At 43.2% G+C, this 18,185-nt stretch overlaps 1 protein-coding gene across 2 annotated transcripts in view; it reads right to left on the minus strand.

Annotated features, from left to right (window-relative positions):
• Positions 1-18,185, minus strand: part of HECW1 (HECT, C2 and WW domain containing E3 ubiquitin protein ligase 1) — a 173,179-nt gene that overhangs the window by 61,827 nt on the left and 93,167 nt on the right. Inside the window, exons 6-10 of one of the 2 annotated variants that reach the window (XM_009695567.1) lie at positions 14,954-15,096; positions 12,797-12,897; positions 10,164-11,531; positions 6,620-6,721; positions 1,008-1,158 (exon numbers count right to left, since the gene is read on the minus strand). In XM_009695567.1, the coding sequence (XP_009693869.1) occupies positions 1,008-1,158; positions 6,620-6,721; positions 10,164-11,531; positions 12,797-12,897; positions 14,954-15,096 (1,865 nt within the window). The remainder of the gene's footprint in view (positions 1-1,007; positions 1,159-6,619; positions 6,722-10,163; positions 11,532-12,796; positions 12,898-14,953; positions 15,097-18,185) is intronic. The other variant, XM_009695568.1, reaches the window with a different exon arrangement.

Genomic DNA, 18,185 nt, shown 5'->3' on the forward strand with positions numbered 1-18,185 from the left:
TTGCTCTCCACAAGTTACGTTAATTTTCTAGCTGTTGTCATTCAGGATCCAGTTCTCTTTACACACACAAACTCCCAAACTATTCTGCGCTCTGAAAAGAGTAACTTGAAACTCTGCATCCTTCTCTCAGCACAGAATAAAAAACACTGAAAAACTTCTGTGGCATTTTACATGCTATAATTAGAATATAATTTCAGTTTTGCTTCTCTTTCTAGAAGCCATATCATTACAGTAAAAAGAGATTAAAAAAAAAAATCCCTTTTCTGAAGTAAAAAAGGAAGATTTTTGACAAACTATTTTTTTCTCTTTCCTCTTAAATTCAGTCTGAAAAGCAAGTATGAGAAGAAAATGATAAACAAACCTACGTGTGGACTAGTGAAACAAAGGGAAAATACGCGCCGTGTTAAGAGATATCCCAGCCAGCTCAGAAGGAACTGACAGATTTACAATGCAACACTAAGCAGATCTATGGCCAGAAATGCATACAGTGCTATTAGGACAGTGCTCTGCCCTGGCAAAGGACACACATCTTTCAACAGGCCTAATTGGCTTGAGTAGAAATGCCCCACTGATACGGCAACACTATTTCAGTAACAGTCAGCTCAAAATCCTCTGCAGCGCAGCGCTAGATGCTGACCCATCGATACCACTCTTAAAGAGCAAAAGCGACTCCATCTTTTGGAAGAACATTCCCTTCTCTTCCGGGAGTCATTTCCAAAAAATTTTTCAAAACTCTCATCTTGCTGTTTGAAACTTTTTGCAATATCTTTCACTCAACAGCACTTCTCGTGTAGGCAAATTTGGGTACTGGACACCCACAGCAGGCACACCAGCCTGCTGAAAGAGGTCAGCAGTGGGGACAGGAACACGTACGTTGGACATGGATGAGGAGGAAAGATAAATCCTTAGGGAGTCAATGCAATGTACTCAGGAAGGAGGGAAGCTACTGGAGTAGCATGGAAAAAGGGGAGCGCAGATCTCAAGGGAATATAGGTGCAAATGCTCACCGCCGGTTCAGCTGCTCCATTTGCTGGATGGAGCCAGACCTATGGATCCCATCTGGTGTCGCTGCGGCTGTGGGGCGCTGCCACGTGGTGGTTCGGTTGACGTGATCAACGTAGAATACCCTCCCGTGGCTGTCTATCCGAGCTTCCCAATCTAGGGTTGGAAAAAAAAGGAAGGGGTGATGCTGTCAGTGTGATGCCTTCCAGAAAACCGAAATGTCATTTGCTGGATGGAGCCAGACCTATGGATCCCATCTGGTGTCGCTGCGGCTGTGGGGCGCTGCCACGTGGTGGTTCGGTTGACATGATCAACGTAGAATACCCTCCCGTGGCTGTCTATCCGAGCTTCCCAATCTAGGGTTGGAAAAAAAAGGAAGGGGTGATGCTGTCAGTGTGATGCCTTCCAGAAAACCGAAATGTGGGAGACAGACATACGCACACATACATATACACAGACAGAGTATATACACATGAGAGATACTATATATAACGTAGTCCACATGCGTGCAATATATATTATGTGTATATATTCAAAGTATACATTCAAATGTGTATATATATACCATGTGCTTGTCTTTATATATGCATGTGCAGTATATGCATATACATAAACCTTTCATACACAGCACATAGGTAGCCTATGGAATTCACTACCATAGACCATGAAAAACAAGTGACACAGTGGCTACATTTTTTAAAGGGCTGGATAATTTTACTATTAGTAACACTGGTTGTCTGCGTCCATTGTGGGTCAGGACAGCCATACAGAACCGACCCTTAGGAAGGGATTACATCTGAGCTGCTATGGCAAATCCCATGTTTTCTGTTTAGTTACATTTCAGAACAAACACATTTCATTTCTCTCTTTTTTAATAAAGTGGTTTCAAAGGATACGATACAGCAATTAAAGGCTCCCCTGAAAATTGATCACAGCCTGGTTGGACATATCCTTAGAAATCTCTCTAAACAGATGAGTACCATGTATCTATTGCTCTGGTGAATGCCAACTAGCTTGAAAGTCTGCAGCATAATATTGAGCCTTCCATCACTATTGCTTCCTGCTAATGTTTATGTTGTCCCATGACTGAAAACTAAAAGTTATTTGGTATATGATGGCTTGTGGAAAATGGTAATGTTGATAAAAAAGGGTTTGGAACAGGAGAAATTCAGAAGCAAGTTAGCTAGCCAAGCTACATAGCAAACTGGCTGGAATGTATGGAGTAGTGATATAAATTACACTTGCTAGCTTCATATTTCTACATGATCCATCAGCTGATGACACATCCATGTAAATATATGGACATACTTTCTACACATGTTTATATACAAACCTCACTCACATTCACACACAAATGCACATATGGCGATGACCTTTGGGGGTAAACAACTTCCTCTTACTCCCATATTCTTACTATGATACCCTCCTCCCTGATGAGTCCACTCCTTCTATGCTTTCCCATGATGAAATTCAGGATCAATTGGATTTCATACTTTACGTATTTTACCTCCTACTCTCTAAGAGTAGGACTGAAGTTGTACCTCTTCCTGCTGTATCTGGAAACCTGTCCTTCATGAGGCTGTCTGAAGTCTATGTTCATCCCACAAACCTTAAAAGATGGGCTCTAGGAGTCCTTGGAAGAATTTTCTGTAAGACTCCAAAACAACAGCCATACGCACATGCATTATTTCTTTCAAAGCTAACTGCAAGTACCTCAGTCCTTAAAGACGCAAAACCTATAGTCGCACCACAGGTACACACAGAGTGTTTTCTCACTGTGAATATCACTATGTAATTTTAAGGAGATGACTCTCTCTTCCTCCCACCAGGTAAAGTTTCCCAAGGACGTTGTAGCTGTTTCAAGAACAAGATCACAGCTTTGTGAAAACAAAGTCTAAAACATAAGACAGTGAAAAACAGCACATCAAGTACAAGAGATGCACATTGAAGGAAATCAGACTGACACATAAGGCAGGCTGAAGGTCAGAGGCTGGAAATAATCTTGGCCAGATCAAAGGTGACACGATGTACGAAGATCTTAGTTTTCCTTGCTGTTGTCTGGCAAAGGACAAATTCTAGCCCTCACCCCACACTACTGTAGTATACATGTAACAAGTTGAGAATAATAAAGGTCGATGGATAATTAGAAGCTTGTAGGCAATGCTACAGACAGTCTACAGAAGACCCAACTGGTCACAGTGGTCAGAAGCCTGATGATGGACACCTAGTAAGAATACTACTACTCAGTTACAGAGTCAAACAAGGGCTTCTCATAAGCCAGCCCTGCACACTGCTGGCTCGAGAGGCTACGTTGTAGTGTCGCTCTAATTAAATGCAACTCAGAGTTCCTAAGCTCAATACTTAGAAATCTAGGAGCAGCAAAACTTGTCCAGAGCTTGGAGATCACAGTGAAAACATGAGACCATGCAGGCTGGATTACAACTTCAGGAAGGTTATCTCTGTTGGGTGTACCAGACATCCAGCAGCAGTATGTACAGACACAAACTACACCTCTCTGTGAGCACTGCTTTATTCATTGCGTTATGGGTATCCACACCTGAAACCATGGGCTGACGCTTGCATCGGCACGCTAAAATATCAGGAACTGCGTGTCACTTGGCTTTTGAGAAACCGGCAGCAGTACCGCTCCTTGCAACAGCATTTCTAATCACCTAAATAATTCTTCTTTTGGTCACTCGGGAAGGCTGTCAGAGGGTGGCAGGTGCCAATACTTTTGTTGTACACAGGTGGCGGGTGCACTTTCTGCCTTCCCGCAAGACCACCTGTAGGTCACACAAGTCACTGAAGCTGCATGTGATACTAGATTTGTGGACAGATGGATGGATACCCGCACAGAGAGACGAACGGGCTGACAGGTGAACTGACAGACAGAACTCTGCTTCTGAGCTATCTCGAGTCCCTTCATGCTACTTCAGGGGCATGGGTGGCCTAGGAAGCAGCCAAATCTCCTCGGGGTCTTTTGTTAGTTTTTCAAGCAAAATAAGACTGTGACTACAACAGAGACGAACCTCCATCTAACCTTCACAGCAAGAGCATGCTGGAGCACAGGCTGGGGACGGGACAGTACTGGTTCTGTTCTCCAGCGATCCCTCTCCATCAGCCAAGTTATATTTCACAGCAGCCTCTGAAATTGCTCTGATTTATACCAGAAGATGCAACTTTTTTTTTCTGGCAGGACCATAACCCTGGCGAAGCAAAGTAAATACACCGTCTTTCCCTTTCCAAGCTCAGGCACACCTTCGGCAAAGAGCAGCTCTGAACTGGGCATATGTATTTTTCTTGGCTTCAGTTCTGTAGGGTTTCCAGCAGTACCAGCAAACGCAGGCATAATAAGGGGTGACTATTAATGCCGTCATGAGGCCGCACAAACTCTGCAAATCTTCTGTCAATCTCGTACAGGCTTTAGCATTCAGACTGGTCATTATGACATTCCCACATAAATAATTAATCTGTTCTACCTTACTTTCCCAAATAAAACTGTCTGAAATTAAATTTCCTCCATGAGACCAACTGTTGTGGTGTTATGACGAAACAAAGTTATTCAAAAAACTATTCAAAAGAGAAAGACGACCGTCCAGAAGATTCTCCATGACCGAAGTAAAACCAGTCAACGCTGAACTTGCAGCACTGGCAAATTATCTTCAACTGTACTTAAGGATGGAAGTTAATGCCATACGTGAGAAGTCAGGTTTGATTTTATAATTTGGGTTCAAAACGAAGTTTCTTCCTTTCACATGACTGAAGAACCGGAAGTTAATGCCATATGTGAGAAGTCAGGTTTGATTTTATAATTCGGGTTCAAAACAAAGTTTCTTCCTTTCACATGACTGAAGAACTATTTATCTACGATTACGAGGCATTAAAGGCACTGAGACAGTGATACTGAATGCTAGAAGAAGAAACATTTCTAGATTAAGTCTATAGTTTTCATTTTGAAATTACCTTAAAATTTCACAGAGATTCTTGGAAACAGGCTTCCTAGGTGATATTATCCAATTCAACTTTTTTGCCCCCCAAATTAATTTATAGTACAGTCTATCCCTATTAAGGATCAGTATATTTAAGCCCACAGTGTCAGCCTTTATTGTAAAAATTATGTTATATGCAAATGCTAAAATAAAATCCTACAAAGGGATATCACTTTGGTACTGTATCATCACACATTGCATTGCATGTCCTTAAACCCTGTTGTGAAAGCACTTGCGAATACCGATGGTAGAAATACTTGCCTTTTGAGGATAACGATAAGAAAGAGGAAAAACATATTAAATTGGTGATGGAAGAATATGGAACAGATTCGCAGTATGTTTTGTTTACCTTAGCTGGTGTCAGCGCCCTATCATTAAGTCATCTAATGGGGAATGTGCCCTATTGACAAAGTGTTGTGGTTAAGAGTGGGAGGAAGAGAAATATTTGCGTGTTACAGAGGGAACCATTCCCATTTCATCATTCACTGGCAACCCACAGTGGGACACTCCAAGAAGACTTCATTGGGCTAAAGGCATTCGAATCATTCATGCTACTGTGCAGCTGACGCCAGCATCGGGGCTATTTTCAGCTTAGGGAATACTGACAGCATGGTTAGTAAATGATGAATTATTTGTTAAGGGCACCATAGGCCAAATAAGTGCACTCCCTTCTTGGGCTTTGAAGAAAATAGAGTGTTTCGTTTATAGGTCGTGTTGTTTTTCCGAGGCACTGCCCATGTGGGGTTGTTAAACCTTGTGCTGAAGTTGCAGGTGAGGAGCAGCAGCAGGGACCGGGTGCGCTCTGCTGGGCGCTGCACGGCAGTGCAAACCAGGGGGTAACCTCCAGGAACACACGAGGGAAAGTCTGCAGAGAAGTGAAAACCTCTCCAGCAGTTCACTCGGTGGTAAAAATCCCATATTATCAGTCTGTTAATTGATCACGCTACTTAAGACCATCTCCTTTTATTCAACGCAACTGCAGGCCCCTTTACAGTCCATAATGAACATAAAATTCACTGATTATCAAATCTAAAGACAGCACGACGAGACTACTCAACATGAGTTGCCTTTTCCCAGCTTCTGCTCGTTTTGCTCAGATCTGGACCTGTCTGGCCCAGGAGCATCCTGACTGTGAAAGGGTTCCTGCTGGACCTGCAAGCAGAGTTGGCAGACCACGGGGACGGACTGCCATCCCAAACAGTCTTTGAAGTTGGAGACAAACGTTACACACCAAAAAAAAAAAAAATAAAAAAAAATCAAGAGTACTTTGCTGATACGCCACTCACAAAGCTTTATAGTAAGGCTTCTGGAACACCTGACAGATACCCACTCATTTGAGCCTAAGCACACTGACTGAAAACAGGGAAATATTATTATTATTTTCATTTCATGGCAGCTAAGGAAGAAGACGGACCAAGGCAGAGGGAGGTTATGGAGCTTGTCCAAAATAACATGACAACACTTGAAGTCAGGATCAAATAAGGGAAATGAGAGAGCGTACTGCTTGGGTTCTGGAGCACGTATATACAGAACAGATGGGGTTATTTAGAAAGACATACTGACCTCGACACTGTTTGAGTTAACAGGAAAAGCTGAAAAATGCAACAAATTAAAAAACTAAAGCTTACTTGGTGGAAGAGGCTCATCGATAGTTGGGTAGTGATGATGGTCAGGCCTCAGAGAAGGAAGCTGGCTGACTGGCTGAGAATTATGGAGTAAAGGACAATCACCTACGGACAAGATATTCAAGACATTGAGAGTCATTCACTGTTTTCACAATGTGGTTCAAAAAATGTGCTACTGCAAAACAAGTGATTACTTTTTAAATAGGTTAGCCTGGTGTACTAGCAGCTCTGGTTATTCCTACTGTCAGGCATGGTTTTAATAACAACTCATATGCCAAAGAACTATTAAAATAACGCAGTCAAGGCTCTGATCTCAGGTTTGAGTCAATGCTAAACTATTATGGGCCAGATTCTGGACTCATAGACACACAAGTGTAAGCGAGAGAAGAATCAGGCTTGATCTCTGAGAAATACTGTGCATGTACAACCAAACTCAAGCTTCTGCAGCAATTGGCAGGAACGTGCAAAATCCTGGTTCCAACTTTTAATTCACCCCATCAGTGGAATACGAGACTAAAAACTGCCTTGGATCTTTCTCTGCTTTCCCAAAAGATCAATAGCTGTGTAAGTGGACTGGAACATCAGGATTTTGCAGTCCCTGCAAAGCAGAAGATCATCCCCTTCTATAGGTATTTTTCAAAATTCAAAGAGTCCGTCTTGGGTGGAAGGAAGGAGAATGAGAGAAGGACCAGAAAGAGGCAGGAGACAGGTGGCGGAAGAGGAGGACAAAAGATAGTGAGAAATAATCAGGATCTGAGATAAAGAAGGAACACCTGAGATACAGAAGAGGGAAAGAAGAAGAGAAAGACACACAGAGTAGACAGCGCAGAGGAAGTTTTTAAACACTAACATTGTATATATGTCTATGTATCCAAATATGAAACAAGTGAAACCTAAGCAAATGTCCAAACTCATGTTCTGTTCAAAGGAACGAGTAACTTAAGATCCAGTCAATGTTTATAGAATCCTTTAAGAAACTAAGAAGTTACAGTGGGGATGAAAAAGCATTCCTTATCTTAGGCTTAACTGTGAGAATAAGGAACCTGCTGGTTAAAACTTCACCGGTTCCAGAATTAAGATTCCTTTGTGGTCTGTCCTTAAAATCTTAGAAACCAGGACTATTTATCCTACCAACGGACACGTTTTCATATTGTGTGCTAACAGTTGTTCGCTATAACCTCCAGCTCCAGGTGGGCCTGTGAGTACAGATACAATCTGAATTGCATACATATAACATTTACATGCATCAGAAAGATGCAGCTTAGAGAAAAAAAAAATAAATATTTAGCGTTTTCAACATCACCAGAAAGTTACACAAAGATACTTCAAAATTAAAAACCAGACCATTCAGCTAAGCCAACCTCACTGTGTCCTGGCTGGTTTAGCTGTCTTCAATGTCAGAATCTTAATAGCTCAAGAATGAACATTTTGTAAAAAACCCAAAACATATAGCTATCAAATGTAAAAACACATTTACCAAAAAATACGGTTTTTCTTTAAACAACCAAGAGCTAGAAGGCAGAAGCCAATTTTGTATAAAACCGTAAAAACAAAATCTCACACCATCCAGAAGTGAGAAAAATCGCTTAGACAAAAATACTCCCTCTTCTAGGTGCTCTGATGATACCGTATGGCCTGTTAAATGTCTTCATTAAACCACTCGTGCATAGGCGTATCTCACAGTTGCATCTGCCGCATGTTTTGATCAGACAGCAGAATTATGTAAGTTATTACTCAGTGCTAAAAGTCCATCTCTCATAGCCTTAAGAACTCCGCTGTTACTACAGGTGGTGTAGCACCAACTACCAGACCATCCATCTATGTTTCTTTACTTACCTCACCATAATTGACTCTCCCCTAGTCAAGACTGTTACGCCAAGCCAGTGGGTAGCATGGTAGTATCAGTCACCTGGAGTGGCTGGAGGTGACCGTATCTACTGTATTTGTAACAGCTGCCAAGTCACGAAGCAACGTGCACATTTACCGACGCAGCCCCGGTGACACCAAAAGAGGGCTAAGAGCTGGGCTGCCCTTCAGACATCCTCTCAGCTAATGAAAGCAAAGCCACCGTGAACACCCCAGTGCCCTTCATACAGGCTCCGGGGGCACAATCTTGGAGCTGTACTGAATCCATATGCAGAAGACATTTCTCCCCCCACATCCCCTCTCCAAAGTACACACAGTCCAAAATAACCATCAAATCTGTAAGCATGGTCTCACACACACACACACGCTCGTGCCCCCTTAGGTATTCTTGCACATAAATGCTGTCCACACGCAAAGATCCTCGCCTGCAAGGAAGGAAACTGGGTTTCTATACCTCTGTGTACTTCTGAGAATTTCATTCTTTGGGCTAGGTTCTGCTCTGCTGAGCAAATAACGGCTGAGGCCCAGCTGCTTACAACATCTTTACACAGTCCAGCATGTAAGGCCATCCTTACACCTCTCTTTCTGCTGGGGCAGGGGCTGTGGCAGTGGGAAGTGGGGGTAAATAAACTGGGAACGGAGAAGGACAACGTAGAAGGGTGCTTCAGTTGGGGTTTCCTAGCGATCCCCAAATACGTTTTCCTTTTGGTGCCATTTTAATTTGGTGTCAGAGCAGGAGACAGATGACTCGGGATTTGGAACGCAAAGACTACCTCTCGACCTTCCTGCACGCTCCTTAGCTGCTGCTGAGGCCTTTACTTCGTCAGCTGGTGAGAACCGATACAGTAGCTGAAGAAAGGATGAGTGATCAAACCCACCCTTCACGTAACTCCATATGACATAAAATGAGTTACCAAAGGGAGGAATTTAATGTAATAGTTTGGAGGGATTGGGAAAAAACAGTACCTAAATTACAAAGACAAAAAATTACTTTATGTTTTATCTCTAGAGAAGGAGAAGGAGGTGAGAATTTTGTTCAATATAGTTCAATTTTCAAAGTATCTAAGGAAAAAAAAAGTCTGTTGAGTTGCCCTATAGTCTGTGACATCTGAGGTAGATTTGATTGTTTGATGCTTGGGGAATTAGAACAAACAGGGACAGAAAATTGTGTTCGTAGGAGACAAATATTTGCATTTCTCCCTGCTTATGGCTGTGCACGGCTAGCAATCATATACAGAAATGGGCTCAGATCTTTAGCTGGTGTAAATCAGCATATCTGCCCTTTGACAAGCACAAGCTGGTCCTCTCCCTGACTATCAGAGACACAGCAGCACATCAGATACGTGAAATGGAACAATCCCAGGAAATAAGGAATGAGTTGGTGGATGTGATAATGCTGATCTGCCACATAACTACAGCAGCTAATCTTGATTTTATAATGATGCACGTGTATCTACAGGAATCCATACAGACAGATCCCCATCTGATTTATTTGGTTTGCTGGGATTTTTAAAGACAGGCTCAATTATCCAACCCTCCCTGACACCTGGCCCAGCTCACAGCCCCCAAATTTGTACGAAACAAACCGTGAGCTATCTGAAACCTCGATTATCTGATGCCTTCCTTCTGCGACATCCAGATAATCAGGGTTGATTCAGCGCATCGATTCTCAGGATCTAACCTTCTCTTCTGCTGCTTGGACCTGCTATTGGGGTGTCTAGACTCTCTGTGGCTCTTTGTGGATCCCCACCATGAGCTACCAGTTCATCTGGCCACGGGGAGGAGCCATCCACTTGCTCCCTGTCCAGCTCAGGGCTCTGTACTGAATCTGGCACTGACTCAAAAGCACTGTTCTCCTCCTCATCATCATCCTGGGAGGAGAAGACCGTGCTCTCGGAAATCTTTGCACTGTCGACGGAGGAGAAGCGGGTATGGCTGGAGAAGCGATTGTTACTGTCGTAACAGGAGGTGCTGTAGCAAGAAGTGCTGTAGCAGGAGGTGCTGTAGCAAGAAGTGCTGTAGCAGGAGGGGCTGTAGCAGGAGGTGTCACACGCCTCACATTCGTTGTCACCGTTGGGCCTGGAGCTCGACTCGCTCTCGCTTCCTGTCCTGGGGTGTTCCCCATCCAAGAGCCCACCGTTTAAGTCAGAGAGTTGCTCAACCAAGGTCCCAGGAGGCACCGTGCTCTGGCTGAAGTTCTCTTCAGCCTCATTTTCCAGAGGAGGTTCTGCTGCCACTGTCTCACTCTCACTGACCACCTCCTTCTCCAACACCTCCTTGACTGTAGACTCCTCATCGTTCTCCCCACCGTTGCCACCATCTTGCTCTTCTTCCCCATCGCTGCTCATCTGTGCCGAGGGCAGGCTGTGGAGCAGGTTGTGGATCCGTATGTAGTGTGTGCGAGGGGTCTCTGGCTCACCGCAAGCTGAAGCAATGACTGTCTCAAGTTCAGACACAGGCAGGGAGCACGGCCTGTTTTTCCTCTTTGCAGTGGTCCTCAGTTGTAGCTTGTTGTCTTCCTCCTCCTGGGCTGAAGCCCCTTCTTCTTCCTGACTCTTCTCTAGGTCCTTGCCAGCATGCACATCTGCACTCACCTCATCCACATCTAACGCTTCTATGCTGGTCAAGACTCCACCATCTCCCTGAGTACCAGAATTGATTTTGTTATTTTCCCTAACTTCAGTTTCAGGAGGAGACATGCAAGCCAGCAGAGCCAGCTGCTCCGTGAGGTCCGTAGCACTCAAAGAAGGCAGTACTTCTCCTGGGATGGATTCCAAGGGCTCAGGAACTGGCACCGCATCAACCTCCCCATCTCCTGCTAGCTCTTCATTTAAGCTGTTCTGGTTGACTTCCCCAGGTGGTTTGACAGCCCCTGGGCTATCGACACTGTTCACACCGTATCCATTTAGCTGTTCTGGAGCTGTACTTTCTGAGGTCACCGTGTTGATGCATGGAGGCTCACCGAGGCTTTCCTCTGTGGGGTTGTTCACAGGGCTTTCCTGGAGGTCAGCTGGCTCAGGATCTGCACTGATGGAGACCTCTTCATCATCTGTATGAGACAGGAAAAGAAATTACTTACTCCTTTAACAAGAAGCGTTGACTGAACCAGAAGCTTGGCTGCGGGGGCACAGGCATCCACAGCAATCTGAGAAAATTAAAAGCATAAATTACAATGTAAAATGAGTGGATAACTGAGCAACTATCAAGAAATGTTGATTATTTTTCCTAGGCAGTTGTTGTACAGTGGATTTAACAATCATGGGGCTTACTCATGGTGGTAATCTGTATGCAGCACCCTGCCTCTTTGCAACATAACCTGAAGGGAAAACCTTCTTGAAACTCCTCTTTGAGCCAAACTGGCATTGGAGGGAATATTGTGGGAACGACAAGGAAGTTCTCACTGAGGTTTTAATGACATTTTTGTTGTCATGCTGAAGCTGAGAGGACTCCACAACAGAGAACTTAAAAAACTGTTTTTCACACCCCTGAAAGGCAGAAACTTTCCCCAAAACATCCTTTGATGTGATCCTCATCTGCACCACCTCCTCACAGATGTTGGACAACCTGGCCTCTTTCATGTCGTCCAAATAGCCAAAAGACAGAAATCCGGGTTTTCCAGCAAGGAGCAGGTCACGATTTCCAACCGTTAATGCAGCTGCTGTTGGCTTGACAAAGGGTACCCGAGAGGGCACTACCATAGGGAGGTAAAGAGTCCCTGAGCAACGCTATTGAGACTTCGACATGAAAACCAAGGTTCAAACTTACACCATCGTGACAGTGACTTCCTAGTAACTACAAGAGAATGTGAGCCAAAACCAAATCAAAAGGGAGGGAAGGAGGGGAACGTTGAATTATTTTTTGTTTTACTTTTTTTTCATTAAAAATAATCACAATGAGAAAGTTTCTAATAATCTCTACCATTCCATTCTCCATTTTTATTTATGAAGTGCTCAAACGCAGATAACTCTACAAATAACAGCCCATCTAGCACTTCCCCAGGACAGGTGATAGAGAAGCAGATGAGACTTTAGTTTTCCACCCTCTTCTCTCCGAGTGATGTGGCAGAGCATTCGAAGCAGCCAAGAACAGGGGGATACGAGACACCAGTGGCTCTAAGCTATGGGGAAACAGGGAAGAAGTTGTGACTCACGATGCATCCTGTGGTGGGGGACCTTATGCATTTTCCTTTGGTCATGACTCTACCTAAAGTCCCAGAGCAGCCAGGAATGAATTCAGATTTCTGAGGAGAGAGAATGCAAAGCAAAAGGAAAAAAAAAACCACTAAATAAATGATGGGTTAAGATTAAGAGTTACCTGGATGGATGGATGAAGTTATCTCAAATCGGAACTGCAGCTGGCCACTGACATGATCCGTAGGAAGCCTGCGACCCAAAGTGTAGCTTACAACCCTGTCCCTGAAAGAAAACAAATATCGTCATAATAGACTATAACCTACCCAGCAGCTGCTGCGCATAGATAAAGCTGCTGTGTCCTACAAAAATACATAATGGTCTCCAAAGGCTATTCAACCCAGCCATGAGGGCATGTTGACTTGCATACGAGAGAACGAATGGCAGAGAAGGAGAGGACAATGTCTTCAATTACAATGAAACAGCTGAGTCAGTAAGACAGGCTTCTGGGATACACGAGCAGAACAGCTGAGTCAGTGAGTAAGACAGGCTTCTGGGATACACGAGCACGTATGTATATAGAGAGAGAGAACGGTGGGATGGAACTTCTGCAGTATGGGTATGAAAATATTGACATGGGAAGCAAACAAGTCCCACTTCAGCTATTCTAACAAAACTTCACATCCCTGCTGATCTGACCGTATCTGCCCTTCTGTAAAACCTTGCATTTCTGTATTTCCTTCCCTTCACCATCTGCATAAAATTCAGCTTTCCTGTCCTTTCTTTCAAAATCCTGTACAGGCCAGTCCCCGTTTACCACCTTCTCTTTTCAAACTGGCTGAATGACTGCTCTTCATCTCTTTCCACCCCTCTTACCTCTATGAAGCTGAAATATCAGGAGAACACCTTCCTGACAAGGTTGATCAATGACTCCATTCTGTCCTTGTGCAGGTCCCTCCCTTTGCCAAACTTCATCCACCCCTCAGAACAGAATGAAACTATAGAAGAGATTAACTTCCCAGCTGCCCAAAATGAGGCTGAATCAATGTTTGCAAAGCATTTTTTGAGTGTAAAGGGTTCACTAAAGAGTAATATTCATACATCTTTTGAGGAAACATAGTTGACTTTCAGCTGGGCCCAGTATATTTGCTAGGATAGATTCACATGCATCAGAAACTCATATAAAACAGACGATCTCAAGGTTTGTGCATGAGCTTTCTGAACTTGTGTGTATACTTCTCATCGAGCTTGCCTAAGATTTAAAAGCCACTAAGGTATCAAAACTAAGCCAGATCTAGGTGCGGGTTGGAGGCACTGCTCTCCGCAAAGTATGTCCTTAGATAGACAGTGTTTACAATAAGGAAGTAAAATAGGAAGATATAATCAGAAGATGATGAAAAATCTTCTCATACAGAGGGAAGCCAATGATATCAGTTGTAGGGTTCTACCTTCCCCAAGCTGTTCTTTTCCATCTGGTTTCTAAAAAGCAATTCTATCTTCCCTACTTGAGAAACGAGGTAGCTTAGTCCCTTCTGGTAGATTCAGCTGTCGATATCACAGCCAGTTTCTGAACCAGCTGTTCAAAAACACTTCCAACAAGCTCAGCTTCCTGCTGTTCTGCTGAATTGAGATCCGATTTTCAGAAATGCCTTCTCGGAAACGACATTGTGTATGCTCTCCTCAGGAGATGACTCTTTCTCTCCCTGCTCCTCCAGGTCTGAACCTTACAAGTTTAGAGCCAACTTTTTGGCTTTGTCTGAATACTATCCGTCTTCCGCAAATTGGTTTGTGTTACTTTGGCAGCATACACCTTACCAGGAATTTCATGGAAAGGGGAAGCAGGGCAGGGCTTGTGAGCTCAAGTGAACTAGTTATTCTTTGGCAGCAAAGTAGGGTCAGAAAGATTTAGTTACAACATGCCACATTTTTTAATATTTCCATTGTCCAGAAGTTAAAGGGAGGAAGAACAGATCTGGCATGATTTTAGCCCACAGGTAATTCCCTGAAACATGAAAACAGCCTGTTGATAACGTTAAAAAAAAAATTCAAATTGAAAATATTGCACTCTCCAGATTCGTAGCCATAAGACACAAAACAGTTGTCCTTCCTAAATGCCAGCTCTCACTTTTCAAAATGCAATGGGTAGAGTTATAGAGGGAATTCTTTGTCTGGTCCACAGTCCTACAAATTCTAATTAACACCAACATCATTCATCAGACAACTGTCAGTTTAATAACTCCCCCTCAACATCATTATATCACTATAATGCTATATCACCAGGGACTTCAAAACAGCAACACACTCATTAAACAATGGAAAGTAGCATCAGCATTAAATTTACCCTATGGCATGTCTTTCCAAGAGGCGTTGAACCGGCATAGAGAGTTTTCCGAGAAAACGTTTGATGATCGGTCGGCTTTTTGCAAATTTGTCTTTAACTTCTATTTCCAGGACATCCGTGGGCAGGGAGACAAAGCTGAATTGCTGCAATAAAGGAAGAGAAGAGAACATGAAACTGGTGGCTGGACCACAACACCACACGGTCACTACTGGCTTATCGACCTGTGTAATTCCCTGGCTTTTTCACAGGACAGAAAGAGTCCTTGGACCCCAAGGCATAGGTCTGCAAAATAAAAAGAGCTTGGCCTCAAAGCAGGCAGGTGAAAGAACCCTATAGGGACTGTGTAATGCTGCAGAATCAGGCTTAGGGAAGGCATGAATTTCATTTATTCATGTCGTGCTAGCATCCAAACATTCTAAACAAGGCTTGCCAATGGTAGGGACAGTACACCTACAGAAATCTAACAAACTCTGCTCTAGCAATGATTATTGATCTAAATGTAACTGCACAGGTGATGAGTTTCCTGGACGCCCCCCCCCCCAAGTTCTAAAAACTTTAAACTAGCTGTATGTTAAGTACAACTGAACTGGCAGCCTGAAGAGATGTTTAGTCACCATTTGCCTCCAAGTGAAATGAGTCCTCTTTACATTTGCCTGGCTATTTGTGGTACTTCAGCTGTGAGGCACACCTCAGCAATTGAGAAGTGTGGATCTAGTCAGGTGAAGGACACACGATCACAGCTTTCAGATACGTCTTGAAATCTCTTCCTCATCCCCGCTCCAACTCAAAAAGGAAAAACTCTGAAAATACTGTTTATCTGGATCCATCTCCTAACCTGTTCATGGCACAGTCCCAGAAAGCGCTAAACCAGAAGATGACCCACGGCACAGGCTACCGGAACAAACGATACCGGGGAAGGTAGGAATGGCATCATCTAAAACTCTTGTTGTCACCAAGTGCTTCGAAACATGTGACCACTACCTCAGCCGATCTGGTTTTAAAAACATCTATTTTTATTTGTAAATAATATTTCAATAAGCATTTAGAGACTGTGTGCATGCCAACCTGAGGTAGGAACAAGGAGGGTGATATTTTAGGTTGCAGGAGCAAGGAAGCCCATGTGTACAGCTTCCAAGCACGGCAGCATTAGAGCACCTGGAGATGTTGGGATCTCCCTATAGTGAAAGCAAAACTCTATTTAGGAATAATACTGAAAAGCAAATATATCAAATAACTTGGCCTTGCTTGCTCCTAGACCGGATAAATCCAAGCCAGACTTGGAGCTGGTGACACAGGTCACTGATTCATATTTCCAAACAGATCTGCTACTACTAGAATATCAATCAAAAAAAAAAACCACATCACCAGGAAAACTGTAAGGTTGCTGTTCATCTATCTGAAAGGTCAGTATTGAACTGGAAGACAACTTCTGTAGTAAGTGAATATTGAGATGGATGAAAGGACTTTCTAGCTTTCCTGCTGCCAAAAACACTCTTCACAACAGAATCATGCTCTGGGCTATCGAGGCCTGGAGTTAAGCCCCAAATTGCTTGCTCTATCGAATCATGATCTAATTTTCAGAAATGCTTAGTTTGAACAGCTTCAAATGAAACCAAGATGAGTTGGATATTCTGTTAATCAAGTCCTGCAAAAATGCCAATAATCAGAGAAATATAATTCAAATAATGGCTAAAGTGTTATTTTCTTCTACATCTTTGCAAGAGGTTACCAAAGAAGGATAAACCCAAAAGGGAGAACGTTAATTCCCCATGTATTTTGGAAGTTGCCTTATAGAAATAAGTGGTATTACCATTACTGTTTCAGCCGCTAAAAACCTGGGGTAACTGCTACTTCATGACACTTAGAAGGAAAGCAGAAGGGAATTAACTGTTAACTGAATGAGGTTATTGTAACGTACAGCAATTTGCCATTTAATGAATTCTCCACCATTACGCTGTTGACACCTATATTGTAAAAAAGTCTCTGTGGGATAGAGCATGCAAACATAGAGGTAAAGACTGAACTGTTCATAAGTGGAAAGGAAAACGTAGATTAATGATCTGTACCTTCCTACGTTATTAATATTGTGTCTTATGGTACAACTCTGAAGCAAATCAGAATCTGCATGGGCATTTGTTTCCATAATATCAGGTGGAACCAAGCCTGAGAGTTCCCTCCTTGCACAAAAACCACACTGACATTTTCCAGAGTAATTATCAGCACTGGAGCAGAGAGGATGGATGCATGGAGCAAGGTGTGTTGGAATCAAACAAAGGTAATGTCCTTTCTTCCTTAACAGCTGTGCCTCTCCGACGTACAAACGCCAGGATATTCCATACAATTTGTAAAATCAAACTGTGTTCTGATTTCATCACCTGCCAACCCCATTGCATTTGGGGATGCAGGAGACTGCCCTGGGACCAGCCCCTGGCCTATGGTCACAGTTCCCAAATGCTTCTTCTGGGAGAATGTTCTGATGCATAAAACGAACAGCATCTTAGAAACACAATTAAGCTTTTAAGGCCAGAACCGTCCTGTGGCAGAGCTCAAAGGTTTTGCCATTTAGGAACAACTGCAGACTGAGATGAAAAGTGAACTTGGTGAAAGGGGTTTGGAGATAACTTGTAAAATAGTGATAATTTTACAGAATTCCGTTTTCCGTTATCTAAACACTTGCTCCTGCTGTTGCTCTCATCTTGTTTAATCCTTAACGGGCAAGATTTTTCTAAGGCAATCCCTGACTGCAGATACCTCAAGGCTCAGGGCCCTGAAAAGCCCAAAGGAACTCTTGTTCGCAGAACGCGGGCCTCCAGTCTTTTGAAAAATGGATCCCAGTGAAACACCTAGGTTTGAGAACCCAAAAACTTATAAACGCATTTTCAAACATCACCAATCATTTTTGAAAACATGTAGGTTCTTGTGACATTTAAAGATGGGTCTGTCGTCTTTGGATGTGGAAGCAAATCACCATCAAATACTCGTTTCTATCTCTTGATTCACCTTCTTTTATGACCAGTGCCAGCCCTTAGCCACAAAACATCGGCTGCATTCACACACTGTTCAGAGCCTTGGCCTTTACTGTTCTACCTATTGGGAAGAGAAAGGACCCTGTATTTCATGGTCTTCTCTAATATAACTAACATAATGCACTAGTAACATATTACTGCTGGAATAAATTACATCCTTTCCTTGCCTAATATTTGCCAATTGTCACACAGCAATGACCAGTTTG

Source organism: Cariama cristata, unplaced genomic scaffold, assembly GCF_000690535.1.
Source record: "Cariama cristata isolate BGI_N322 unplaced genomic scaffold, ASM69053v1 scaffold5652, whole genome shotgun sequence".
NCBI lineage: Eukaryota > Metazoa > Chordata > Aves > Cariamiformes > Cariamidae > Cariama > Cariama cristata.